The following is a 21,424-nucleotide window of genomic DNA, read 5'->3' on the forward strand; positions in this document are numbered from 1 at the left end:
CTATTCCTTTGCCTTTGCCCCTACAGTGTAGGCAACCACAACCGACATTAATATCGTTTTTCTTTATAAAATTTTCAATTTTTATTATTTTCAATTAAAGCCAGTTTATTTATAATCCGCAAACGAGGAGCAATTAGGTGATATGGTTATTTAGTAGTTTTACGGCTTTTTATACCCAGAAAATGAAAATTTATTCGAAATCTCAACTTTTTATTTGGTTATATCTCGAAAACGGAAAATCCGCAAATTAAATTTCGAATGGAGGGATTTTCTTACTTCAGAAACAGTCATTTTAGATATACATTACAATACAGATAATTCTTTTGCAAATACAGTTTAGGACCACCAAAATGGAAAATTTTTTTCTTCGGAAAATTTTTAAGTTTTATGATTTTTAGTTTAAACCAGGTCTATATTGGTAATCCTCAAACCAGGAGAAATTAAATGATATAGTTATTGTTATTTTAAAATCTCCACTTTTGATTTGCTTATATCTCGAAAACGGAAAATCCGCAAATGAAATTTTTAATGGTGCAATTATCCGCAAACGAGGTGCAATTTTTTTAGCTATGGTAGAAGTCAAAATAATGACTTTGAAAAAACCGTTTCGCTAACTTTATGACGCTCTTTTCGTGACAAATCGGATATTTTTCGAGCGATCATCGGATAATCTAGAGAAATGCGATTGGCAACACCAGTGATGCCACAGCTACCGATTTTTCGGCAGATCTACCGAATACCTGTCAAATCTACCGATCTACCTAATTCTCCTTTTTTTCTATCGAAAAATCAAAATTCTTAATTTTCAAATTAATCTGCCGATTTTTTTTTCTGCCGAAAAATCAAAATTATTAGGAAATTTTTTTTAGCGGATAGATTTGGCAACAGAGTTTAGTCAATTTTCAAGAATTCTTGAATCGCTTTTACTAGTTTGTGAGACAATGTGCGAACCAGCAGATACGGATTTACCGATATCAATTTTATGACCAGTCCTTTGTCCTTTTATATTATGATTTTGGGAGTAAAATGTATCTACCTGAATCTGAATAGTGAATACTGAAGGATTGCGGCTTATTTTGATATAGAATATAATTCCAAACTAAAAATAGTATTTATATTAAAATCTTAAAACAGGAGAAATTTATTTTGCACCTTTTTAACTTACAGTATTTCGACATAACTAAAGAACATTAAAAATTTTTCTCGTTCTTAATTGCTTCAATATCCGACATTGTTTTGTTTTTAAACGATTATAAAGTGTAAAAAATCATGTTTTTGCCTATAAAACATTCCTTGTAGATTTTAGAGAAAAATGTTTCAAATAAATATTCTAGATCTTAATAGTTTCTAATTTAAAATACATAAACAATTGGAGATAATTGCAAAAAACCCTTCTTTTTGCAGTAATTTATAAATGTTAATAACTGGTAACTATTATTTATTATAACAAAAATTTTTAACTTGTTTAAACATTATACAACTTTCAAAATAAATAAGAATATTTGTATTTTGAACGTTGATAGGTACACGTGTGTGGTAAGTTTTTTTAAAAAGTCTACAACAGGAACAAATATGCAGTTTTATTTTATTATAAATAAATTAATTCCTTATAACAAAACTAAAGCATCCTTGATATTTAGTATTGCGTTAGTTAGACGGTTCTACTCGAGTTACTTTGGATTAAAAAAAAATGAAGAAAGTTGCTGTATAATACCTAGAAAGCCGAGAAAATACATTTTTTTTAAGGTATACCGATTTTGAACTTTGAATGATTTTTATGATGAATGGTGATTATTGATCATTATATGATGATGAATGTAGTTTATTTTTGAATACTTGTACCTAAAGTATCATTTTTTTGCAATGTGATAGCAAAAGAAACAAAAATGAAATCTACCGAAATTTGACGATTTCTACCGAAAAAATAGTAGCAGTCTCCCGAAATTTTGTCCAAGACCTGTGGCAACACTGACTACCGACGTCATCAATTGCGACGTTGCCTTTTTCTCTTCATGGCTTGTGAAGTAAAGGTGGCTATGATTTTGGGGAAGACCCCACAGAACAATGAATTCAATGAAATTGTGTTAGTCAAAACAATACTGATAGTCTACTTATATTCCCGGAAGTCGCACCAGCAGTCACTGTTTTGGCTTTTTGTTTTGTTTGTTTACATTTCCTTAAAAAGAAACGTAAATCGCAAAGCTTACCGACAGCAATCTGCAATTATAGAAAAGAAAAGTTAGAACAAAATAGCAATAAATCGGCAAAATGCCGGGGACAATTTTGGAAAATCTGAGCGGTAAAAAATTAAGTATATTAATTATCGTTTTTATAGCTTGCCAAATAGCATGCTTTTTATTAGGGATAATAGCTCCTAGTCCTGCTAAAACTCAAACCATTCTTTCTACTGTGTGTGTGGACCTAAATCCTTCTGAGTCACAGCGTAATCTTGACCGATGGTTTGTTAGAAATAGCTGTAAAAACATTGAATTAACTGACGACAATGAAACCTTTGGATTAGATGCTAATAGTTTGGTAAGTATTTGATTAAATCTTTGATGACGAATTTACACAGTTCCAGGATTGTATAAAGGTCTAATTTAGTCGAATGTAGTATTTGAGACAGTAGCGAATTTAGAAATCATTTTAGCAGTGGCGGCTCGTGATTTTTACAATAGGGGAGGCTATACCTAACTGTAAAATATCTAGACAAATTTGCACTAGCAAAAAAATGCGCCAAAAAATGTAATTTAAGGCCCCATCTTTTGACCATTTTTTATTTACATTTCATAATATCATCCTAATTAATAATTTCATGATATCATCATTTTAAAAATAGTTAGTCTAATAGTAAAAGTTTAATACCAAAGTTTGTGTCGTTTATTTGTTAACAATTCCATCTATTTGTAAATAGATACCTATGCATATCAAAATAAATACAGATTTGAAGTTTTGCAGTCCATACATAATGAAGCTTCAAATTTTTTAAGATACTCAACTGAATTTTTTTAATTCTAAACGCGGTCTACTGCGAATTCAAAAACACGATAAATTACCGATATTTTGCTTTGAGTTAGAGATATCGGAAAAAGTTATTTGAGCAAGTTGTTCCAAATATTATTATAACCCCACATACCAAATTTCATAACAAAATTCGCACTTTTAGATTTTTCATTATTTTTAATCAGGACCCTAAAATTCGTTGTCCCGAGACGCACCCAACCACCCAACGGAGCTGAAAAGCTACACTGCCTCCCTTGGTATATCTCCGGGCAGCGTGTGATGGCGCCGTAGATGCCACTGTTAGGAGACCGGGTCTCCTTAAACGCCTGCTGCGCTGCACGGAGCATTAGCAACGGAGAAAGCTGGGCTTCTCGGCTCCGTTTGTGCATCTCGGGATAACCCAGGGGCTGCCTACAATAATATGTAATAAAACTGAGACGCGATCATGCGTTCTAATGCTAATGCTCCGTACGTATGGATAATTAGTGATAATATGGAATTTACACGTTGTATAATAGTGAGAGTAATTGTTGTTTTCGCGATTCATGATAAACAAAACAGTATAGAGTGTGTAAAAAATTTATGGGGAGGCTGAGCCTCCCTTGCCTCCTCTGACGAGCCGCCACTGCATTTTAGTCAAGTAGATAGAAGGAATCCAAACAATCAAGAGTATTTAGTATCAAAAGCAAATCTTCCTGTAGTACTGATGGTATCGGTATCGATAGGTATCGATAAAATTTTTTTTTAATCCCCCAGGAAATGTGTTGGAAGTCCTTATCTCACTAATTAATGATTCTTTTGAGAAAGGTAAATTTCCAGAGTGCTCAAAGTCAGCCATCATTATTCCTCTTCATAAGGGTGGTGAAATATCTAATACCTGCAATTATCGACCTATTGCACTACTACCAGTACTCTCCAAAATTATTGAGAGACTCATAAAAGCCCGACTTATATCCTTTTTCGTTGAAAACAACATTTTATCATAAAATCAGTTCAGCTTTTTAACCCGGTTGTAGTTGTGCTCACTTCTGTAACGTGAACAGTCGCGTGTTAGATTTCATCTCACAATACGAATTTACAACAAATTTTTATTTTATAGTATTTTTATTTACTTGTTATGTTAGAAATATTATTTCTAACATTTATTAAAGCTAATTGGCTCTCCCCAAAGCCATAAATTCCACAAAAAGAAGAAGAAAAAAAAATACCAATGCATTACTACACCCTTCCTTGAGGCACTTCCGAAATTTTTTCAAAATTGTAAAATTGTTCATCAAGTTAGAGCGAAAAAGGATAAAATGTGAGATTCTATCTAACGGCGCGACTACTCGCGGGTTAAATAATAAATGCACCACTGATGCCATGTTTTCTGTACTACATGAGGTTTATCAAGCACTGAACAATAATCTTCACACTGCCACCGTTTTTTGTGACTACCCCAAAGCTTTTTGATAAAAAAACTAAATTTCTACGGAGTTCTAGGTATTTCTTTAAATTGGTTCCAATCTTACTTGGATGATAGGAAACAACTGGTTAGAGCAAATGTTATAGACTCTAGTCTCAAAAACATTGTATGTGGGGTACTTCAAGGTTCAGTATTGGATCCTCTACTTTTCCTTATCTTTATTAATGACATCACTAGTTTAAAAATCGATGGAAAAATCTTTCTTTTTGCTAATAGAGAGTTATTGCCACTGGCAAATAAAGGATCCTTTATTACAGGATACTTTAATAAAGGAAAAATACAGGACGGGTCTAAAAGAGTGGTATTGCAAACGCAGTTAAAGAATCTTTTATTTTGACAAATGACATGAAATATTTTTGTAAATATAAAAATAACCTATAAAATTCCATTTGTCGATATAAATTAAAATAAGATAATTGAAGAGTAAAACGTTAAATTTAATTATTTTGTCATTTAAAGATGTTTAGAGAACAACATAATATATCCCATAATACTCATCGTTCAATAATATGGAAGTGCAATAAATTGGAAATACTATTTTAGGAGTTTTTAAATACTTTTGCATTATGGGTATATGTAATGGGGAATGTCTGGAGAATATATTATTAGGGAATAGTGGATATCCATTCCTCAACTACAACTACCGAATGACACCATTCCAGAATTTTCAGACAGAAGTTGTGTTTTTATAATCCATCACAAATCCCTTCAAGAATTGTTATTGAAAGAACATTTGGTATTGTGAAGAGATTTCCCATTTTACCATATGTAATGAGATGCAAGTTACCTTTTATTCAAAGAATAATATCAGCTTGTTCAGTTTTACATATTGCAGTAGTACATAATAGAGAAAACGTTGAAATACTGGCAAATGAGTGTGCTGTTGATATTGATATAGAAGCTGTGGCAGTACATTTTCAACCAGGAGCTAATCTAATGCGACTAAATTGTGTGTGTGTTTGTTTAAAATTATTGTTCAACATTTAAAGCTAGCGCTTAAACTAATTTTATTTTTATTGGACTGCAGTTTGTTAATAAATTTATAAATAAATATAAATATTATATTGGTGACTGATTTTAAGTATTTTATGATCATTAGCAGGTTTTAAATAATAAATTTATAAATATATACATACATGCTATTGGCGTTTGATCTTTTATCCATTATGGCCCTCTCTTTCTTTCTTTTCACCTCTGGATAACTAGTTATCAGGAAGTTTATCTGACAGATTAGATACTAATAGATATCTGACAGAGAAAAACTTCCCGTTAACTAGTTATCCGGAGCTAAAAAGACAGATACTAAGGATACTGTTATATAAACTTCCCAATAATTAGTTATCTGAAAATGAAAAGACCTCTAATCTGTCAGATAAACTTCCCGATATACAAAAAGATAGAATAGAATAGAATAGAATAGAATAATTTTTATTTGCATAAAATTTTTACATATTTGAGCAAATAACGTCAAGTAAATGTAAAAGTAAAAAGAAAAGAGATTGTATAAATCTAAAGTACATAGAACAATTTTTATCATAGTTAAAATTAAAATTAAAAATAAAAATTTAGACATTACATGTTACAAAAACAAAAAACAACTAATTAAGATTATAGAAGAATTAAGCTTTATGCTGGTTTTTATTAATTTTTTTGGCAATGTTTAAATAAACAAATACTGATGGCATGAAATGGATCACGAACAAGGAGGAATGAAGAAGGAATTGGAGATTGTGTTTACCATTAAACGCATAAAACTGCAGTATCTGGGACACATATGATAAATCAGCACCGTTACTCCCTGCTGCAGTACATATTGCAAGGTACAGTCAAAGGTAAGCGAAGACCTGGTAGAGGGAGAATATCAATGGAACTGTTTCGAATCGCAGCTAGCAAGGTTACGATTGCTATATGATTTCCAACATTCGAAACGGATAAGAACCAAAAGAAGAAGATGGCATGAAAATGAAAGTGTATTAATACTTTTGATTAAAAACTTTATAGATTCTAATCTATAAAAGATTAAATTTTCAAAAATAAATACTTGAACCTTTGTTTTATTTTGTTAACCTGTTGTTATATATCTGTTGAATAGAACTCTATTTTGAATCTAGAATTTTAACAAATCCTAACTTTCATTAAAATTTATTGATCTTATATCTTCAATAAATATTTATTTCTATAGAAAAATGTAAAATATATTGAGTTTAATAAATGAGTTACTGATATTTTAAGTCTGATCATTGTAATTAGTAACAATTTAAAATTATTTACATAACGGTAATTATTTACTTACGTAATTCCTTTTTACAACTTCTTGTAATAACTCAAGCTTCAATAAAATGTTCTTTTCTATATTCGTTTGGGTCAAAACATCAATAATCTATATCTCAGAATATTACTTAGAGTTGTTTTTAATAAATAAAACCCAACATACAACTTTAATGATGAAAGTTTAATCAAATATCAATCCCACAATAGATAAATTATCAATCCAAAGAAGCGACAAGATAAATTCAAAATACAAGTGAAGTTAGACCTTTCTTCACATTTTTGACACGTTATGTCAAAATAAAGGAACTTTTATTAAAATAAAGGTGTCCTCTAATTTTCCTTAAATACAGGCGCCTGTATTTTATTAAAAGACAAAAATAAAAGACGCAATACTGCGCATGCTTATATGTCAAAATAAAGGATCTTTTATTACAGGCCGACTTAAAAGACGTTGGCAATAGAGAGATATCGAAACCCTATTTAACATCGTCCTTTAATAAAAGATCCTTTATTTTGACATAAATAACCATGCTTATATGTCAAAAGTGTCAAAATAAAGGATCTTTTATTACCAAACGACGGTTTCGATATCTCTCTAATAACTCTCTAATGACACCAGTATCACTTGGAGCAACTTAAATATTGCAACTCTTCATGCTACTATAACTTCTGATATACTTACAATAAAAACCTGGTCTGACTAATTTACTCTCGTTTAATGTAGATAAAACAGTAGCATCTTATAAAGGAGCTCTTCAACTCTTACTTCTTAATAACAGCCAGATCAGTACCATTCTTCTTCTTTTAGTGCCTATTCGTTTCGAATATTGGCGATCATTCTGGCTATAATTATTTTAACTGATGCTTTAAATAGATTAGTTGTTGTTGTGGAGAACCATTTCCTCAGGTTCTTTAACCATGATATTCTTCTTCTCCCAATTCCTCGCTTTCCGAATACTTTACCTTGAAGGATTACCTTCAGTAATCTGTATTTGTATCTGTATTTTATCAGTACCATTGATTCTGTAAAATTTCTTGGTATTTTTTTAGACAGCAACCTTAAATGGTCCCTCCATATCGATTTGTTAAGGGAATAACTATCTTCAGCTTGCTATGCTAGAAGATCTGTTTCGAATGAACTCAATTTAGCATCTTCCAAAATAACATATTTTTCTTTGTTCGAGTCACATCTTCGTTATGGTCTTTCTTTTTGTGGTTCTGGTACAGCTGCCCAATTCGACGTTATTTTCAAATTAAAAAAAAAAAGCAGTAAGATATCTGTTTGGCCTCAGAAGAACAACACATTGCAGAAGTTACTTCAAAGATCACGGAATTTTAACCCTTCCATCTTTGTATATTTTAGAAACTGTTTGCTTAATTCGTAAACATCTACATATCTTTCCTCCAAGACCTAATCATGACTACTTCACGAGAAATTCTACCTTTGACGTCTATTTACCGACTCATCCTCTGAGTTAGTAAAGAAATCTATATTATATTCCACAAAAAAACTTTTCAACCATCTCCCTCTACAACTTAAATCTGCAGTATCTCTCCCCAAATTCCGTAAACTAACAAAAGCCTACCTATCTGAAAGACAATATTATTCAGTATAAGATTTTCTTAATCAATAACTAAGAAATTACAGTACCCTTTGCACAAGTAGTATTTTTATTATTTTTTTTTATCTATACTTGGGTGTCATATTTATAGAGATGGCATGATGGAATTATAGCAGGCACCTCGGAATAGGTTCTAATCGTCTATTCCACACACCAGTGACAAAAAGTCGACTGCATCGGTTTCGATTCCAACGGCGCTGCATCTACCGCAATCCACAATTTACAAGAAACTTGAGCTGGATTCCCCTCGGAATAGGTTTTAGCACAGCCATTTAGACAACCAAAGAGCCACCGTAGAGTTAGTAGGGAACGCATCAATGACATGCGTTTCGATTTAGGGATGGCATGATCAAACTGAAGCAGGTACGTCGGAATATGTTTCAATAGACTATTCCAGGTACCTACAAGTGACAAGAGATTTGAAATGAAACTTGAACTGATCTCTCGGAATAGGTACCATAGAGAAACGCATCAGTGGCATCTGTTTCGATTCCAACATCTCACATCTGTTTAATGTGATGTGTTTAAAAGAATTTCAGGTTGATACGGCTGTAACAGATTTCTAATTTATGGCGGGTGGCGGATATAGTTGTCATTTAAAACTGTTAAAATTTTGACTCTTTTGCAGTATGTTTTTATTTATATGACTCGAATCTAATCGATCCTATCTTCTGTAATAACTTAGTGTCTTCATTTTCCATTTGCATAAATGAATTCTGAATAAACCTCGACTTTATTTAATTTAAAAACCCATAATTACATGTAAGAAAAATTTGTTTTAATAGTTGTTATATAGATTTACAAATTGTAGGAAAAACATGGTAAGAAATATAAATATATTTAAAAATCAAATTAAATACATCCTCTAGATTAAAAATACAAAATTATAGGTACCCACTAGTTTGATCGTTTGAATTTGATGCAACGCAAGACAATAGTGGCACAACTAGGAACAAGCTAGGGCGATCGATATATCGACTTTTCACGTCGGAATCGGAAACTCACATTAGGTTTCTGGAATAGGTATTTGTTCGGAATAGGTTCAGTTCCTACCTATTAAATACCGAAAAATGCTATTCTGTACCATCTCTAGTATCATATGCAGCAGCTTAACTTTTAAACTTATTAATTCTAGGTAGACTATGCAATTTGTAATTTATTTAAATCTTTAAATTTTGCAATTGATTCTTTCTGTTTAACTTCATTATTATTATTTTAATTATATTGACGATTTATGTAATTTTAGTAAATTGAATTGTTATTGTTTTGTTTTCTTGATTTTTTATAAGCTTTGTCTATAAAATTGTACAATTTTTCATGACAATAAAGCATATTTCTATTCTATTCTATAAGAGATTATATTATTTACTGGAGCCAGTAGGTGCCCCGCTAGGTTTCTCTTTACTAAAATGTGCACTAAACGTATAGACAATAACAATTATTTTGGTTAGTGTTTTTGTAGCAAGTACTGCAGGTGATTTGCTGTTAGCAGTTATTGTATTCAGTGTAGTGTTATTTTACAAGATTTTGCCATAAAATGACAACTTTGTCACACTGGAATGAAGATACAACAATGAAATTTGTTCAGGATTGTAGAATTGGAATACAAAAGCTGATATACCTTTTTAATAAAAAATGCCTATTGGGACCGTGCAAGTTCAGCAAAGCGACACCTATTTCTACGCTCTGCAACTTCATTCGCACTTTAATTATATTGGCCAATTATGTTAGTCCTGGTTACTGGATAATTGTCAAGGCCAGTCCAAAAAAATAATAAGAAAAAAAATAAGATTCAGGTTATGTTATTAAAACGTAAACAATTGTATGTAGTAAATAAAATTAGTTATTAAAATGCAGTACTGCACGCAAAATACAATTAATTAAATTTACCTTTATATAATAATTGCATATCATATCAATATTGTGGAGCAACATGTAATTTTTATTCTTCAGTGACAGTAGATATGAAATGTATGCCAATTTGACAATTTCAATTGACAATATGAACTATTTAAGAAAGTTGCAATATTTCTCCCCTATTCGCGCACGATCGTTTCTCAGTTCCCTTCCAAGTACTTGCACACTGCGAATAGTGTAGGAAACGGAGATTGAACCTTGCAAAATGGACACAAGTCCGGTTTTATTTTTTTTTCTGGTATATCAAGGGGTGCTTATTATGAGACTAACTTTTTCTTAAAAGTTTCGCCCCGGAACCCCCCTTTTCACCCCTTTAAAGGGGGTAATTTGTGGTTTTTGTGGAATGTAGCCCTTCCTGTACCTTTTGCAAAAAATTACTTTTATAGAAATATGAAGAGGACTATATTTCTTACTATTTATTTCCCGACAGCATATGTCTATCACCCACCGTTTAGCAGGGGTGGCGCCCCAAAGTTGACAAGTTTTTAAAAAAGATGTTTTTAAAAAAAATTATTTTTCCCTAACTGTAATGGAAATTAAAAAGAAATCCTGCGGCAATTATTCACAAATAAGTGACTGATTTTTTGGTATAGGTTTCACTTAAGGGTAATTGCCCTTTTTTTAATTACAGGGTGTTACATTTTAAAAAACCCCTTTTTATACCATCTGAACCGTTTATGATAGAGTAAAAAGACTTTCAGCGATTACCCATGTACTGGTGCTATTTACAAATTTGTATAATGCACCTCCATTTTTTCCCCGGAACCACCCGAAAAAAAAAGAAGAATTAATAAAGAAAGTGATTTTCTTGGAATCCTTCACACACAATGCTCTTTATTAATATACTTCATACATCATTTTGTGCACGTTATTATTAAGCGTCGTTTAAACACAACGATAAGTCACAGCAACTAGTTGTGATGACAAGTTGAAACGCTGTTTAGACGCTGCGATTCAATGCGATACCACCTTCAACCCAACTCCAACTTCGATAAGTTGTGCGATGCACCGTTTACACACAATGATAAGTTGCAACAACTCGATTGACCTTGATAAGTTGTTTGATTTATCGCTGTGTTTAAACGACCCTTTACCCATGCATGGACACCAAAAGCGATTTCCTAGTGCAACCCCTGTAGCAAAAAAAATAAATAAAATGGGGGGTTGAAAAAAAAATTATTTTGCTTTTTGATCCTTATGGGCATATGCTTTATCAATAGTGTTTTTCAAAAATATATATGGTTATTGCAACATCTCTGCGGAAACCACCCCTATCCTTGAAAATATACTGCAGAAACTACCCCTATCCCTTGGTAAGCATGTTTTTACGATTTTCTCATTACCTATGCATTCTTTTTAAACAAAACTTATACAAGGTTAAAGACCACTATTTACTCTGAAAATTAGGTCCTATTCATTTTTTTTCGTATAAGCAACCGTTACGGCACAGTGGTGCTATAAACCTTAGATATGCTTTGGCGGGCTCCAGTTTTTGTTTTTTGTTTTTCGTCACCTGTTCGTTTGATTGATAAAGTACTTATGTAAAATAAAACAACACAGTGTAACCTACAAACTATGACCTATGCACATTTTACATTCTTTGCGCCCCAAAGCCACAGTGGTTGCCCAAAATCAATTTTTGCATAACTTTGCCACCTACACGCATTTTATTGCCTTAATGCTACCTTAATAGCACAATATTCACCTTTAAGTGGTCGCTAAGCAGTGGCGGATCCAGGGAGGGGTGATGGGGGCGATCACCCCCCCCCTCTTAAACCAAGTGATATTAATATTTAAAGATTATAAAAATATTAATTTATTTTTATAGAAATTTAACCAATTGGCACCCCCCTCTTAACGATGCTGGATCCGCCACTGTCGCTAAAGCATAAAAAGTACGCCATTCTTATAAAAATAATAATATAATATAAGTATTTCTATAAAAATAAATTAATATTTTTATAATCTTTAAATATAATATCACTTGGTTTGAGAGGGGGTGTGATCGCCCCATCACCCCTCCCTGGATCCGCCACTGCTTAGCAACCACTTAAAAGTGAATATTGTGCTATTAATGTAGCATTAAGGCAATACAATGCGTGTAGGTGGCAAAAATTGATTTTGGGCCACCACTGTTGCTTTGGGGCGCAAAGAATGTAAAATGTGCATAGGTCATAATTTGTAGGTTACACTGTGTTGTTTTATTTTACATAAGTACTTTATTAATAAAATGAACAGGTGACAAAAAAAAACAAAAGCTGGAGCCCGCCAAAGCATATCTGAAGTTTACGGCGCCACTGCCGTAACGGTTGCTTAAATACGAAAAAAATGAATAGGACTTAATTTTTAGAGTAAATAGTGGTCTTTAACCTTGTATAAGTTTCGTTTAAAAAGAATGCATAGGTAATGAGAACATCGTAAAAACATGATCGCCAAGGGATAGGGGTAGCTTCTGCAGTATGTTTTCAAGGATAGGGGTGGTTTCTGCAGGGATGTTGCAATAACCATATATATTTTTGAAAAACACTATTGATGAAGCATATGCCCATATGGATCAAAAAGCAAAAAAAAAAATTTTCAACCCCCCATTTTATTTTATTTTTTTTTTTTTGGCTACAGGGGTTGCACTAGGAAATCGCTTTTGGTGTCCATGCATGGGTAATAATAACGTGCACAAAATGATATATGAAGTATATTAATAAAGAGCATTGTGTGTGAAGGATTCCAAGAAAATCACGTTCTTTATTAATTCTTCTTTTTTTCGGGTGGTTCCGGGGAAAAAATGGGGGTGCATTATACAAATATGTAAATAGCACCAATACATGGGTAATCGTTGAAAGTCATTTTACTCTATCATAAACGGTTCAGATGGTATAAAAAGGGATTTTTTAAAATGTAACACCCTGTATACCAAAAAATCAGTCACTTATTTGTGAATAATTGCCGAAGGGTTTCTTCAGTTAGGGAAAAATAATTTTTTTTAAAAACATCTTTTTTAAAAACTTATCAACTTTGGGATCCCACCCCCACTAATCGGTGGGTGGTAGACATATGCTGTTGGAAATAAATCGTAGAAAATATAGTCCTCTTCATATTTATATAAAAGAAATTTTTTTGCAAAAGGTAGAGGAAGGGCTACGTTCCCCAAAAACCACAAATTAGCCCCTTTAAAGGGGTGACAAAGGGGGTTCCGGGGCGAAATTTTTTAAGAAAAAGTTAGTCTCATAGTCTAAATAAAACTGTCTAAAAATATACTGTAAAATAACTGTAAAAAGATAGTCTAAATAAAACTGTCCATTTTGCAAGGTTCAACCTTCTGTTTCCTACACTACTACTCATTTGAACAATTTAAAGAAGTAATGGGAAAAGGGGATTTCGGTGTGGCCGAAGTACAAAACAAAATAAAGGCTCTGCAGTCAACATACTCGCACAATATAAAGAAAATTAAAGAGTCAAAGAAATCGGGAAGTGGAACAGACACCTTGTATACACCCCATAGTTGTTCAAAGAAATGCATGCATTTTTACATTGCCTGGATAATAAAAGTCTGTGTTTCATATTTTTAGTTATGAAGAAACTAATCGTGTCTAACAATTCATCGAATTTTTGTTTAGACATTATCATGCAATTTCTATATTCTGCCAAATCTTCAGTAGCTAACACTTTAAGCAACATAGAATAAAATCCAAGAGAACTTCTATGGGATATCTATCCTCGGGCCCATATATGCTTCTCATTGTTTTGTTCGCCTTTTATTGTGTCACTAATTTCTTCACATAAAACTAGTACACTGTTTTACTAGAGAAAGATACTGAGTGTTATTCTGAAGCTATTTTCTTGTGGCATGTTTGTAATTAACTATTCTAAATGGGAAATAAGCCACAATGTAACTAAAAAAATGATTTTATTAACGTTTTGAGGCCCAAATCGGATGTCGTTGTCAAAATACAAAATAGTAATAAATTAAACAAAAATGTATTAAAGATACTGAGAAAAATATATGGCCAAGTGCAAGAAGAAGAAGATAGGAGAAGAGCAAGTGCACATAGAGAATCAGGAGAAACAATGAGGTTAATGCATTGAATGAAGGGTATGTAAGGTTTTTGAAATGTCAAATACTGCCATGGCTGTGATATGTCCAGAGACCAGAACATACAAAAACAACAAAGAAAATATTACAATGGAAGCCGACAGAAAGACCAAAAAAAATTAAAGCATGGCACTTGCAGAGTGCCGACAGAAGTGATGGTCTAAGAGCCAGCAACGTTTTCGAGAAACTATTTTAAGACAGCTGATTCTTTCATATATTGTTCCCTATGCTTCCTCGAACACCGTACCGGCCATCTGGTTGCTGATACAGGTTGCGTTCATTACTGCGCAGCACACCTGTACAGGTAAATACAAAATCAGGATGATTGATTAGTGTGATAAAGCTTAGTAGATCCGCTATAGTAATAGATAGCAATAAAAGTTAATAACAAAACTTGTAGCCAACTTTGAGCTTCACATTACAAAATTAGTTAGAAGGTTACAGGGTGTTCGATATCATAGTGGCAGACCAAGCTTATGTTTTTTTTTTTAATGGAACACTATATTTTATTTTATATTCGAAATCCTGTTAACTTCTCCATCACAAAAATATAGAGGTTTGTTATGTTATACAGGCTATTTACAAAGTTATAACCAATGTTCTACGAAAATGGTAATAAGTTCAGCTCCCTGTATAAATAAAAATAAGCACAACAGCAATGGTTTATTGGTGCCATATTTTTTTGTTGATTGTCAAAATTTATAAAAATGGTTGATATTGCTAATTTTCTTTATATCGAATACAGGATGAGTCAAAACGCAAGTACATTATTTTCTCAGTAATTTTAAATAGAACACTTTAATTAATAACTTGCTCTGAAAAATGAAAATATTTCGAAAACTAACAAATTTAGGCATAGGGAATATTATACAAAAATTAAAGTACGGTAATGATACTTTTCGATGGTGATATAAAATACAGGGTGTTCCGTTAAAATTTCTGAGGAAAGAATGTACTTGCGTTTTGACTCACCCTGTATTCGATATAAGGAAAATTAGCAATATCAACCATTTTTATAAATTTTGACAATCAACAAAAAAATATAGCACCAATAAACCATTGCTGTTGTGTTTATTTTTATTTATACAGGGAGCTGAACTTGTTACGTTTTTCATAAAAAATTGGTTATAACTTTGTAAAAGCAGTATATATCATAACAAACCTTTATATTTTTGTGATGGGAAAGTTAAGAGAATTTCGAATATAAAACAAAAAATAGGGTTTCCTTTAAAAAAACATAAGTTTGGTTTGCCACTATGTTATCGAACACCCTGTAACATTCTAACTAATTTCGTAATGTAAAGCTGAAAGTTGGCTACAATTTTTGTTATCAACTTTTATTGCTATCTATTACTATAGCGGATCTACTGAGCTTTATCACACTCATCAATCACCCTGTATACTGAATTTAAATTATTTTAGGACGAAACATTTTTTTGTCATTACTTTTTAAACCACAAAAATGTCTGGCAATTATAGTTCATATTTCTAATAATGTTTAAAAAGTAATGACAAAATAATTTTTCGTCTTACAATAATTTTAAATTCGATATGTTTACCTGTACAAATGTGCTGCGCAGTAATGAACGCCACCTGTATCAGCAGCCAGATGGCCGGTACGGTGTTTGAGGAAGCATAGGGAATAATATATTAAAGAACCAGTTGTCTTAAAATAATTTTTTTCCGACGTTGCTCTCTTAGTCCATGAATTCTTCTTGTAGATTTGATTATATTCGGTTCGATCCAACTTGATTTATAGTGATTTTACCCATTAATTTTAGGATTAACAAACTTTCAAAAGAATTTTTATTTCAAATTTTTTAAATAATAAATGTCTTATGTAAACCAAGTACAATGGAACCTCGATAAGTCGGATTAGTCAGGACCGCAGCTGCTTTAGGTTAGCCAAAGAATATGGTAAAAATTAATACAATACAGTATATTTACATTTAAAAACATGAAATACATATTATGCACAGTGCATCTAAATTAGCTACAGTTGTATACAGTTTTGTTTATTTCTTGGTAAAAACTCAGTCAAAGTGAAAAATGTTTGTCCTGTCTGATGAAAATTGGTCCGGGTTATCGGAGGCCGACTTATCAGGGTTCCACTGTAAATATAAAGTTACATAAAGCTTTAAATTATTTTTCTTCTTTAAATATTTTTTGTTCAATTTGGGGAATCGTTAACAATACATGGAAGAGAGACCATTTATTATTAGAGGAGGCCTTTATACAAAAGAGTACGAACCACGAACCTTAAAGTTGTTAATAAATTATTCGTCATGCCATACTCTGTATTAGAGTACAAAATGACCACGTTTCATATAAGTAATCTGCGACGCATTATTGGAGTGTTCTCCTCGCGGCGCCGCTTGGTACTGTGTACCTCGGTTAACAGATTACTTGATTCGTGGTCGAAATTATTTTTCACTCATTTTATTGTAATTGTGTTTGTTCTCCCTTCTATGTGTGGAGTTCTGTGTTGTGTTAGTGTCATTTCTCGTTTATTTTTGTCTGGAGCTGTTGTGGATCTGAGTTCTCTGAATCCTTGCTGGTAGTCCCCAATTTTTTTCTCTGAATTGAGCGAGTTTTGTCTGAGGAAAGCTGCTATAATTTTATATGTTGTACTCAGTAGAGATATTCCTCTATAGTCGTTACAGTCTGTTACTTCTACTTTCTTAAATATTGGTATTATTCCGCTTCTTTCCAATCTTTGGATATTTCCTAGACAAAGAACTTACCTAATGCCCTAGGGCCTTAGGGTTTTGTAGCACACTGTTGCACTCTGACCGAAGCTTATCTTAGAGAACACTAGTTTTATTAATGCTTGTTTATAAAATATAACTATTGGACTTACATTTCTATAGTTTACAGAATTTTTCAGTATCTTTCAGTGTTAAAAAAAGAGAAATCAATAACTTTTTATTAATTCATTATTTCAGGTTTTTGTCATGGAGATGCCACTCTACAACTTGGACTATTCTCGTTGGCAGCAAAATTTGGTAGGAATTCTTCAGGTTGAGATGGTTTACCAAAAGGAACAAAAAGTACTTAATCCTTTGATTGAACTCACTGTGGATTCTCGTTTGGCTTATAGTGATAAAACACCTGATGGAGGAAAAACTCCATGGAAATATTATTCACATGCTGAAGAAAAGCGTTATATGAATTGTACATTCAACAACCAATATGATACAGAAAAGCACGGTTATCCTTATGATTGCACTATGGTACCATTATTTGAATTAGGTGCTTTATACCACGATTATTATTTGTTAAATCTTAGGCTGCCGTACAATTACACAACTAAAAAGAATATAGGTCTCGGTAAAGTAGAAGATTTGTACGTACACACTATTTATATGAATGGCGGTTTTACAAAGATTTGGCTTAGTCTTAAGACGGTGTTTTTCCCAATACTTCTAGCTATAATGATCTGGTTTTGGCAAAGAGTTCACAAGTTAAATCGTACTCCAGTTTTATTAGAATACATGCTGATATCTTTAGGAGGTACTTTAGCTTTTCTTAATCTTCCGATTGAGTATCTCAGCCTCATTTTTGAAATGCCTTATATGTTACTTTTGAGTGATATTCGTCAGGGTGTATTCTATGCCATGTTACTCTCATTTTGGTTGATCTTTGCAGGTGAACATATGCTTATTCAGGAACAAGGGGAGAAAAATACTATAAAACGCTACTGGAAACATTTGACTACCATAATTGTAGCTTGTATGTGTTTACTAATATTTGATTTATGCGAAAGGGGTGTTCAGTTGGTTAATCCATTTTATTCTATTTGGGTGACGCCTGTTGGTACTAATTTGGCTCTAGCTTTTATCATTTTGGCTGGGATATCTGCATGTTTATACTTTGTTTTCTTGTGTTATATGGTTTGGCGTGTTTTCAAAAATATAAGCATAAAGAGATCTGTTTTACCAAGTATGTCCCAAGCTAGACGTCTTCATTATGAAGGTATTATCTATCGCTTTAATTTCTTGATGTTAGTAACTTTGATTTGTGCATCTGTAACAATAGTTTCATTTATACTCTCTCAAATTGATGAAGGTCAAAGCAAATGGGACGATAGTGTGGACTTGGAATTGTCTTCAGTAATACATACTGGGGTATATGGAATGTGGAATATCTATATATGTGCCATGTTGATATTATATGCTCCGAGTCACAAACAATGGCCTGCAGATCCGATTTGCACAGAAGGAGAGGAGGTTGAATTTACCCGTATACCAGCTGAATCTACTTCTAATGAGATTTCTGCTCTAACAAGTTTTTCTGCCAAAGCCAGTATTGATTAAGTATTTGACTTCTTGTATTTTTTATTTATTTAACTATTAGTATTATTTTACCCACATTATTTCACCATAGTAAACATATTTTTACTCTTACTAAACGAAACTGAAAAATAGAAGCCAAAAAGCTGAACTACAACTTAAACTTGTCAGTAAAAATTTTATTAACTGATTTCACAGTGTTTCATTGTTTTTAAAATAATAGAATTGCAAGCACAGATTTTACAGCGGTTTGAAAGCATACAGGTTACATTTTTACAGGTTTTAGTAAATAAGGGTCTTGTGATGCGGCCGATATTATGGTGGTATTTGCATTGTTGTCAAATCTTCGGTTTTTCAGAAAATGTAATGAACTTTCTTATTTCAAATCGGACACCCTGTATATTTTTTGCGGTTTGAAGTCCTTAAGAAATACTGATTATTTTTCATGTAATATTCCCTATACTTCTTCTTCTTTTGGCACCATAACCCTGGATGGGTCTTTGCCTGTCTGGCTGTCCTTCCATTCAGATCTCTCTTGTGGCCTTCTCCTCCATTGTCTTATATTCATGGTTTTCAGGTCGTCTTCCACGTCATCCAACCATCTCGTCCTGGGCCTTCCTTTTTTCCGCCTTCCTACCAGCTTTCACTGTAACATCTTCTTTGTCGTTTTCATGTCTTCTTGTCGCTGAACATGTCCCAGCCATGACAGTCTTTGACTTTTCACAAATCTTACAATGTCATATCCTTCATAGACCAGTGCAGATAGCTCTAAAATTGACCAAAAAAATAAAAAATTAATAGCAGGATGAGACCAATTCCAAATGAAAGTACACATATTAGATAACATGTGGAACATTTTTCACCAAATCTGGATGAGGGGAACATGGGTTGGGGGAGCGTTTTTAGGGGTGAAAACGGTTAATTACGATTTGCGGCAAAACGGCACATCCTATCGAAAAAAGTTAAATCGCAAAGTTGTAGGCAATAAAAAGATATACAACTTTTGTAAATAAACATTTTTCACATAACCTCAAAATATCCGAGAAAATCGGAAAATTCGATGTGTTTGATTTTATTTTTTTTCTCACTGAAAAAAAATTTTTTTTTACCAAATATGGTGAAAACGTACCTCTTTCTGTCCCAAACACGCTGTAATTTTTCTGTATAAAAATATTTTTTAAAACTCTTGTTTTTTATGTTTAAGGGAAAATGTAAGCATTTTTTCAATTGAAAAATCTCCCGAAATTTTTTTAGGTTTTTTAAAGAAGTTGGCATTTTTTTGTTTATTGAAACCTCTATTTTCTGATGGTGTAAAAAATATATACGTTACTGTGGAAAATTTTGTCACAAAAGGCAAAAATCCGAAATTTATTTTCAACCTCTCACCATTTTCAGATTCTCAGACGTAATATAAGTTGCATAGCGATCAGGAACCAACAAACCTCTGTTAAAAATTTACTACACTAATGCCGTTGTCTGTGATTTTTAATTTTGTGAATAAATTATAGTTAAAAAAAATAAAAAAACACGCTTTTAAAGCACTAAAAATTTAAAAATGAAATATTACTAGCTTTAATTTTAAAAGTTTATTTTTAAATTTTTAGTGCTTTAAAACCGTGTTTTTTATTTTTTTTAAACTAAATTTTTTTTTAAAAGTCGGCCGACTTACCTATAAACTACATTTTTTTAAGCTTTTTTCTCATAAACCAAATTAAAAGTCGCAACAACTTTTTTAACGAAAAAGTTTATTTAATACAAAAGAAAGTAATTATTATAATTTTAATGGCCAATTTTTCATCAATTAATTAAGTTTTTGCTTCTTTAATGGCATTTCTTCATCACATTAGGTAATGCTTACAGATTCTGCAGTTTCCTCTAAATCTTCTAGTCTAGACCATCATGGTCTTCGTCTACATTTTCTTCATTTGGCGTTGGTTTCGCATCCATAATGTCATATTCATTAATATAAAAAAAAATGGTTTTTCTACATTGGAGGTTTTTCGACATGGTACACATAATGGCCGCGGCGCGGCGTCTGGCTGGGCTGCACCTACTCGCTATGCAACTTACATTACGTCTGAGAATCTGAAAATGGTGAGGGGTTGAAAATACATTTCCGATTTTTGCCTTTTGTGACAAAATTTTCCACAGTAACGTATATATTTTTTTACACCATCAGAAAATAGAGGTTTCAATAAACAAAAAAAATGCCAACTTCTTTAAAAAAGCTAAAAAAATTTCGGGAGATTTTTCAATTGAAAAAATGCTTACATTTTCCCTTAAACATAAATAACAAGAGTTTTAAAAAATATTTTTATACAAAAAAATTACAGCGTGTTTGGGACATAAAGAGGTAAGTTTCCACCATATTTGGTAAAAAAAAAATTTTTTTTTCAGTGAGAAAAAAAATAAAATCAAAAACATCGAATTTTCCAATTTTCTCGGATATTTTGAGGTTATGTGAAAAATGCTTATTTACAAAAGTTGTAGATCTTCTTATAGCCTACAACTTTGCGATTTAACTTTTTTCGATAGGATGTGCCTTTTGGCCGCAAATCGTAATTAACCGTTTTCACCCCTAAAAGCGCTCCCCCAACCCATGTTCCCCTCATCCAGATTTGGTGAAAAATGTTTCACATGTTATCTAATATGTGTACTTTCATTTGGAATTGGTCTCATCCTGCTATTAATTTTTTATTGTTTTTTTGCTATTTGCACTGGTCTATCATTCAGTTCATTAACCTCATCGTTTCTCCTGATTCTT

General features: G+C 32.3%; 1 protein-coding gene across 1 annotated transcript; it reads left to right on the forward strand.

Moving 5' to 3' along the window:
* The first annotated feature begins 1,987 nt into the window (after positions 1-1,987).
* Positions 1,988-19,592, forward strand: LOC114332621 (protein wntless). The gene is made up of 2 exons (XM_028282442.2): positions 1,988-2,535; positions 17,314-19,592. Exons 1-2 carry the CDS (start codon positions 2,269-2,271, stop codon positions 18,682-18,684), a joined length of 1,638 nt encoding a protein of 545 aa, XP_028138243.1. The 5' UTR covers positions 1,988-2,268; the 3' UTR covers positions 18,685-19,592.
* The last annotated feature ends 1,832 nt before the right edge of the window (positions 19,593-21,424 follow it).

This window comes from Diabrotica virgifera, chromosome 3, assembly GCF_917563875.1.
Source record: "Diabrotica virgifera virgifera chromosome 3, PGI_DIABVI_V3a".
Taxonomy (NCBI): domain Eukaryota; kingdom Metazoa; phylum Arthropoda; class Insecta; order Coleoptera; family Chrysomelidae; genus Diabrotica; species Diabrotica virgifera.

Coding starts and splice junctions, on each gene's coding strand:
- LOC114332621 (XM_028282442.2), top strand. CDS start 2,269: ATGCCGGGGACAATTTTGGAAAATCTGAGCGGTAAAAAATTAAGTATA. Junction 2,536..17,313: donor GATTAGATGCTAATAGTTTG/GTAAGTATTTGA, acceptor TCATTATTTCAG/GTTTTTGTCATGGAGATGCC.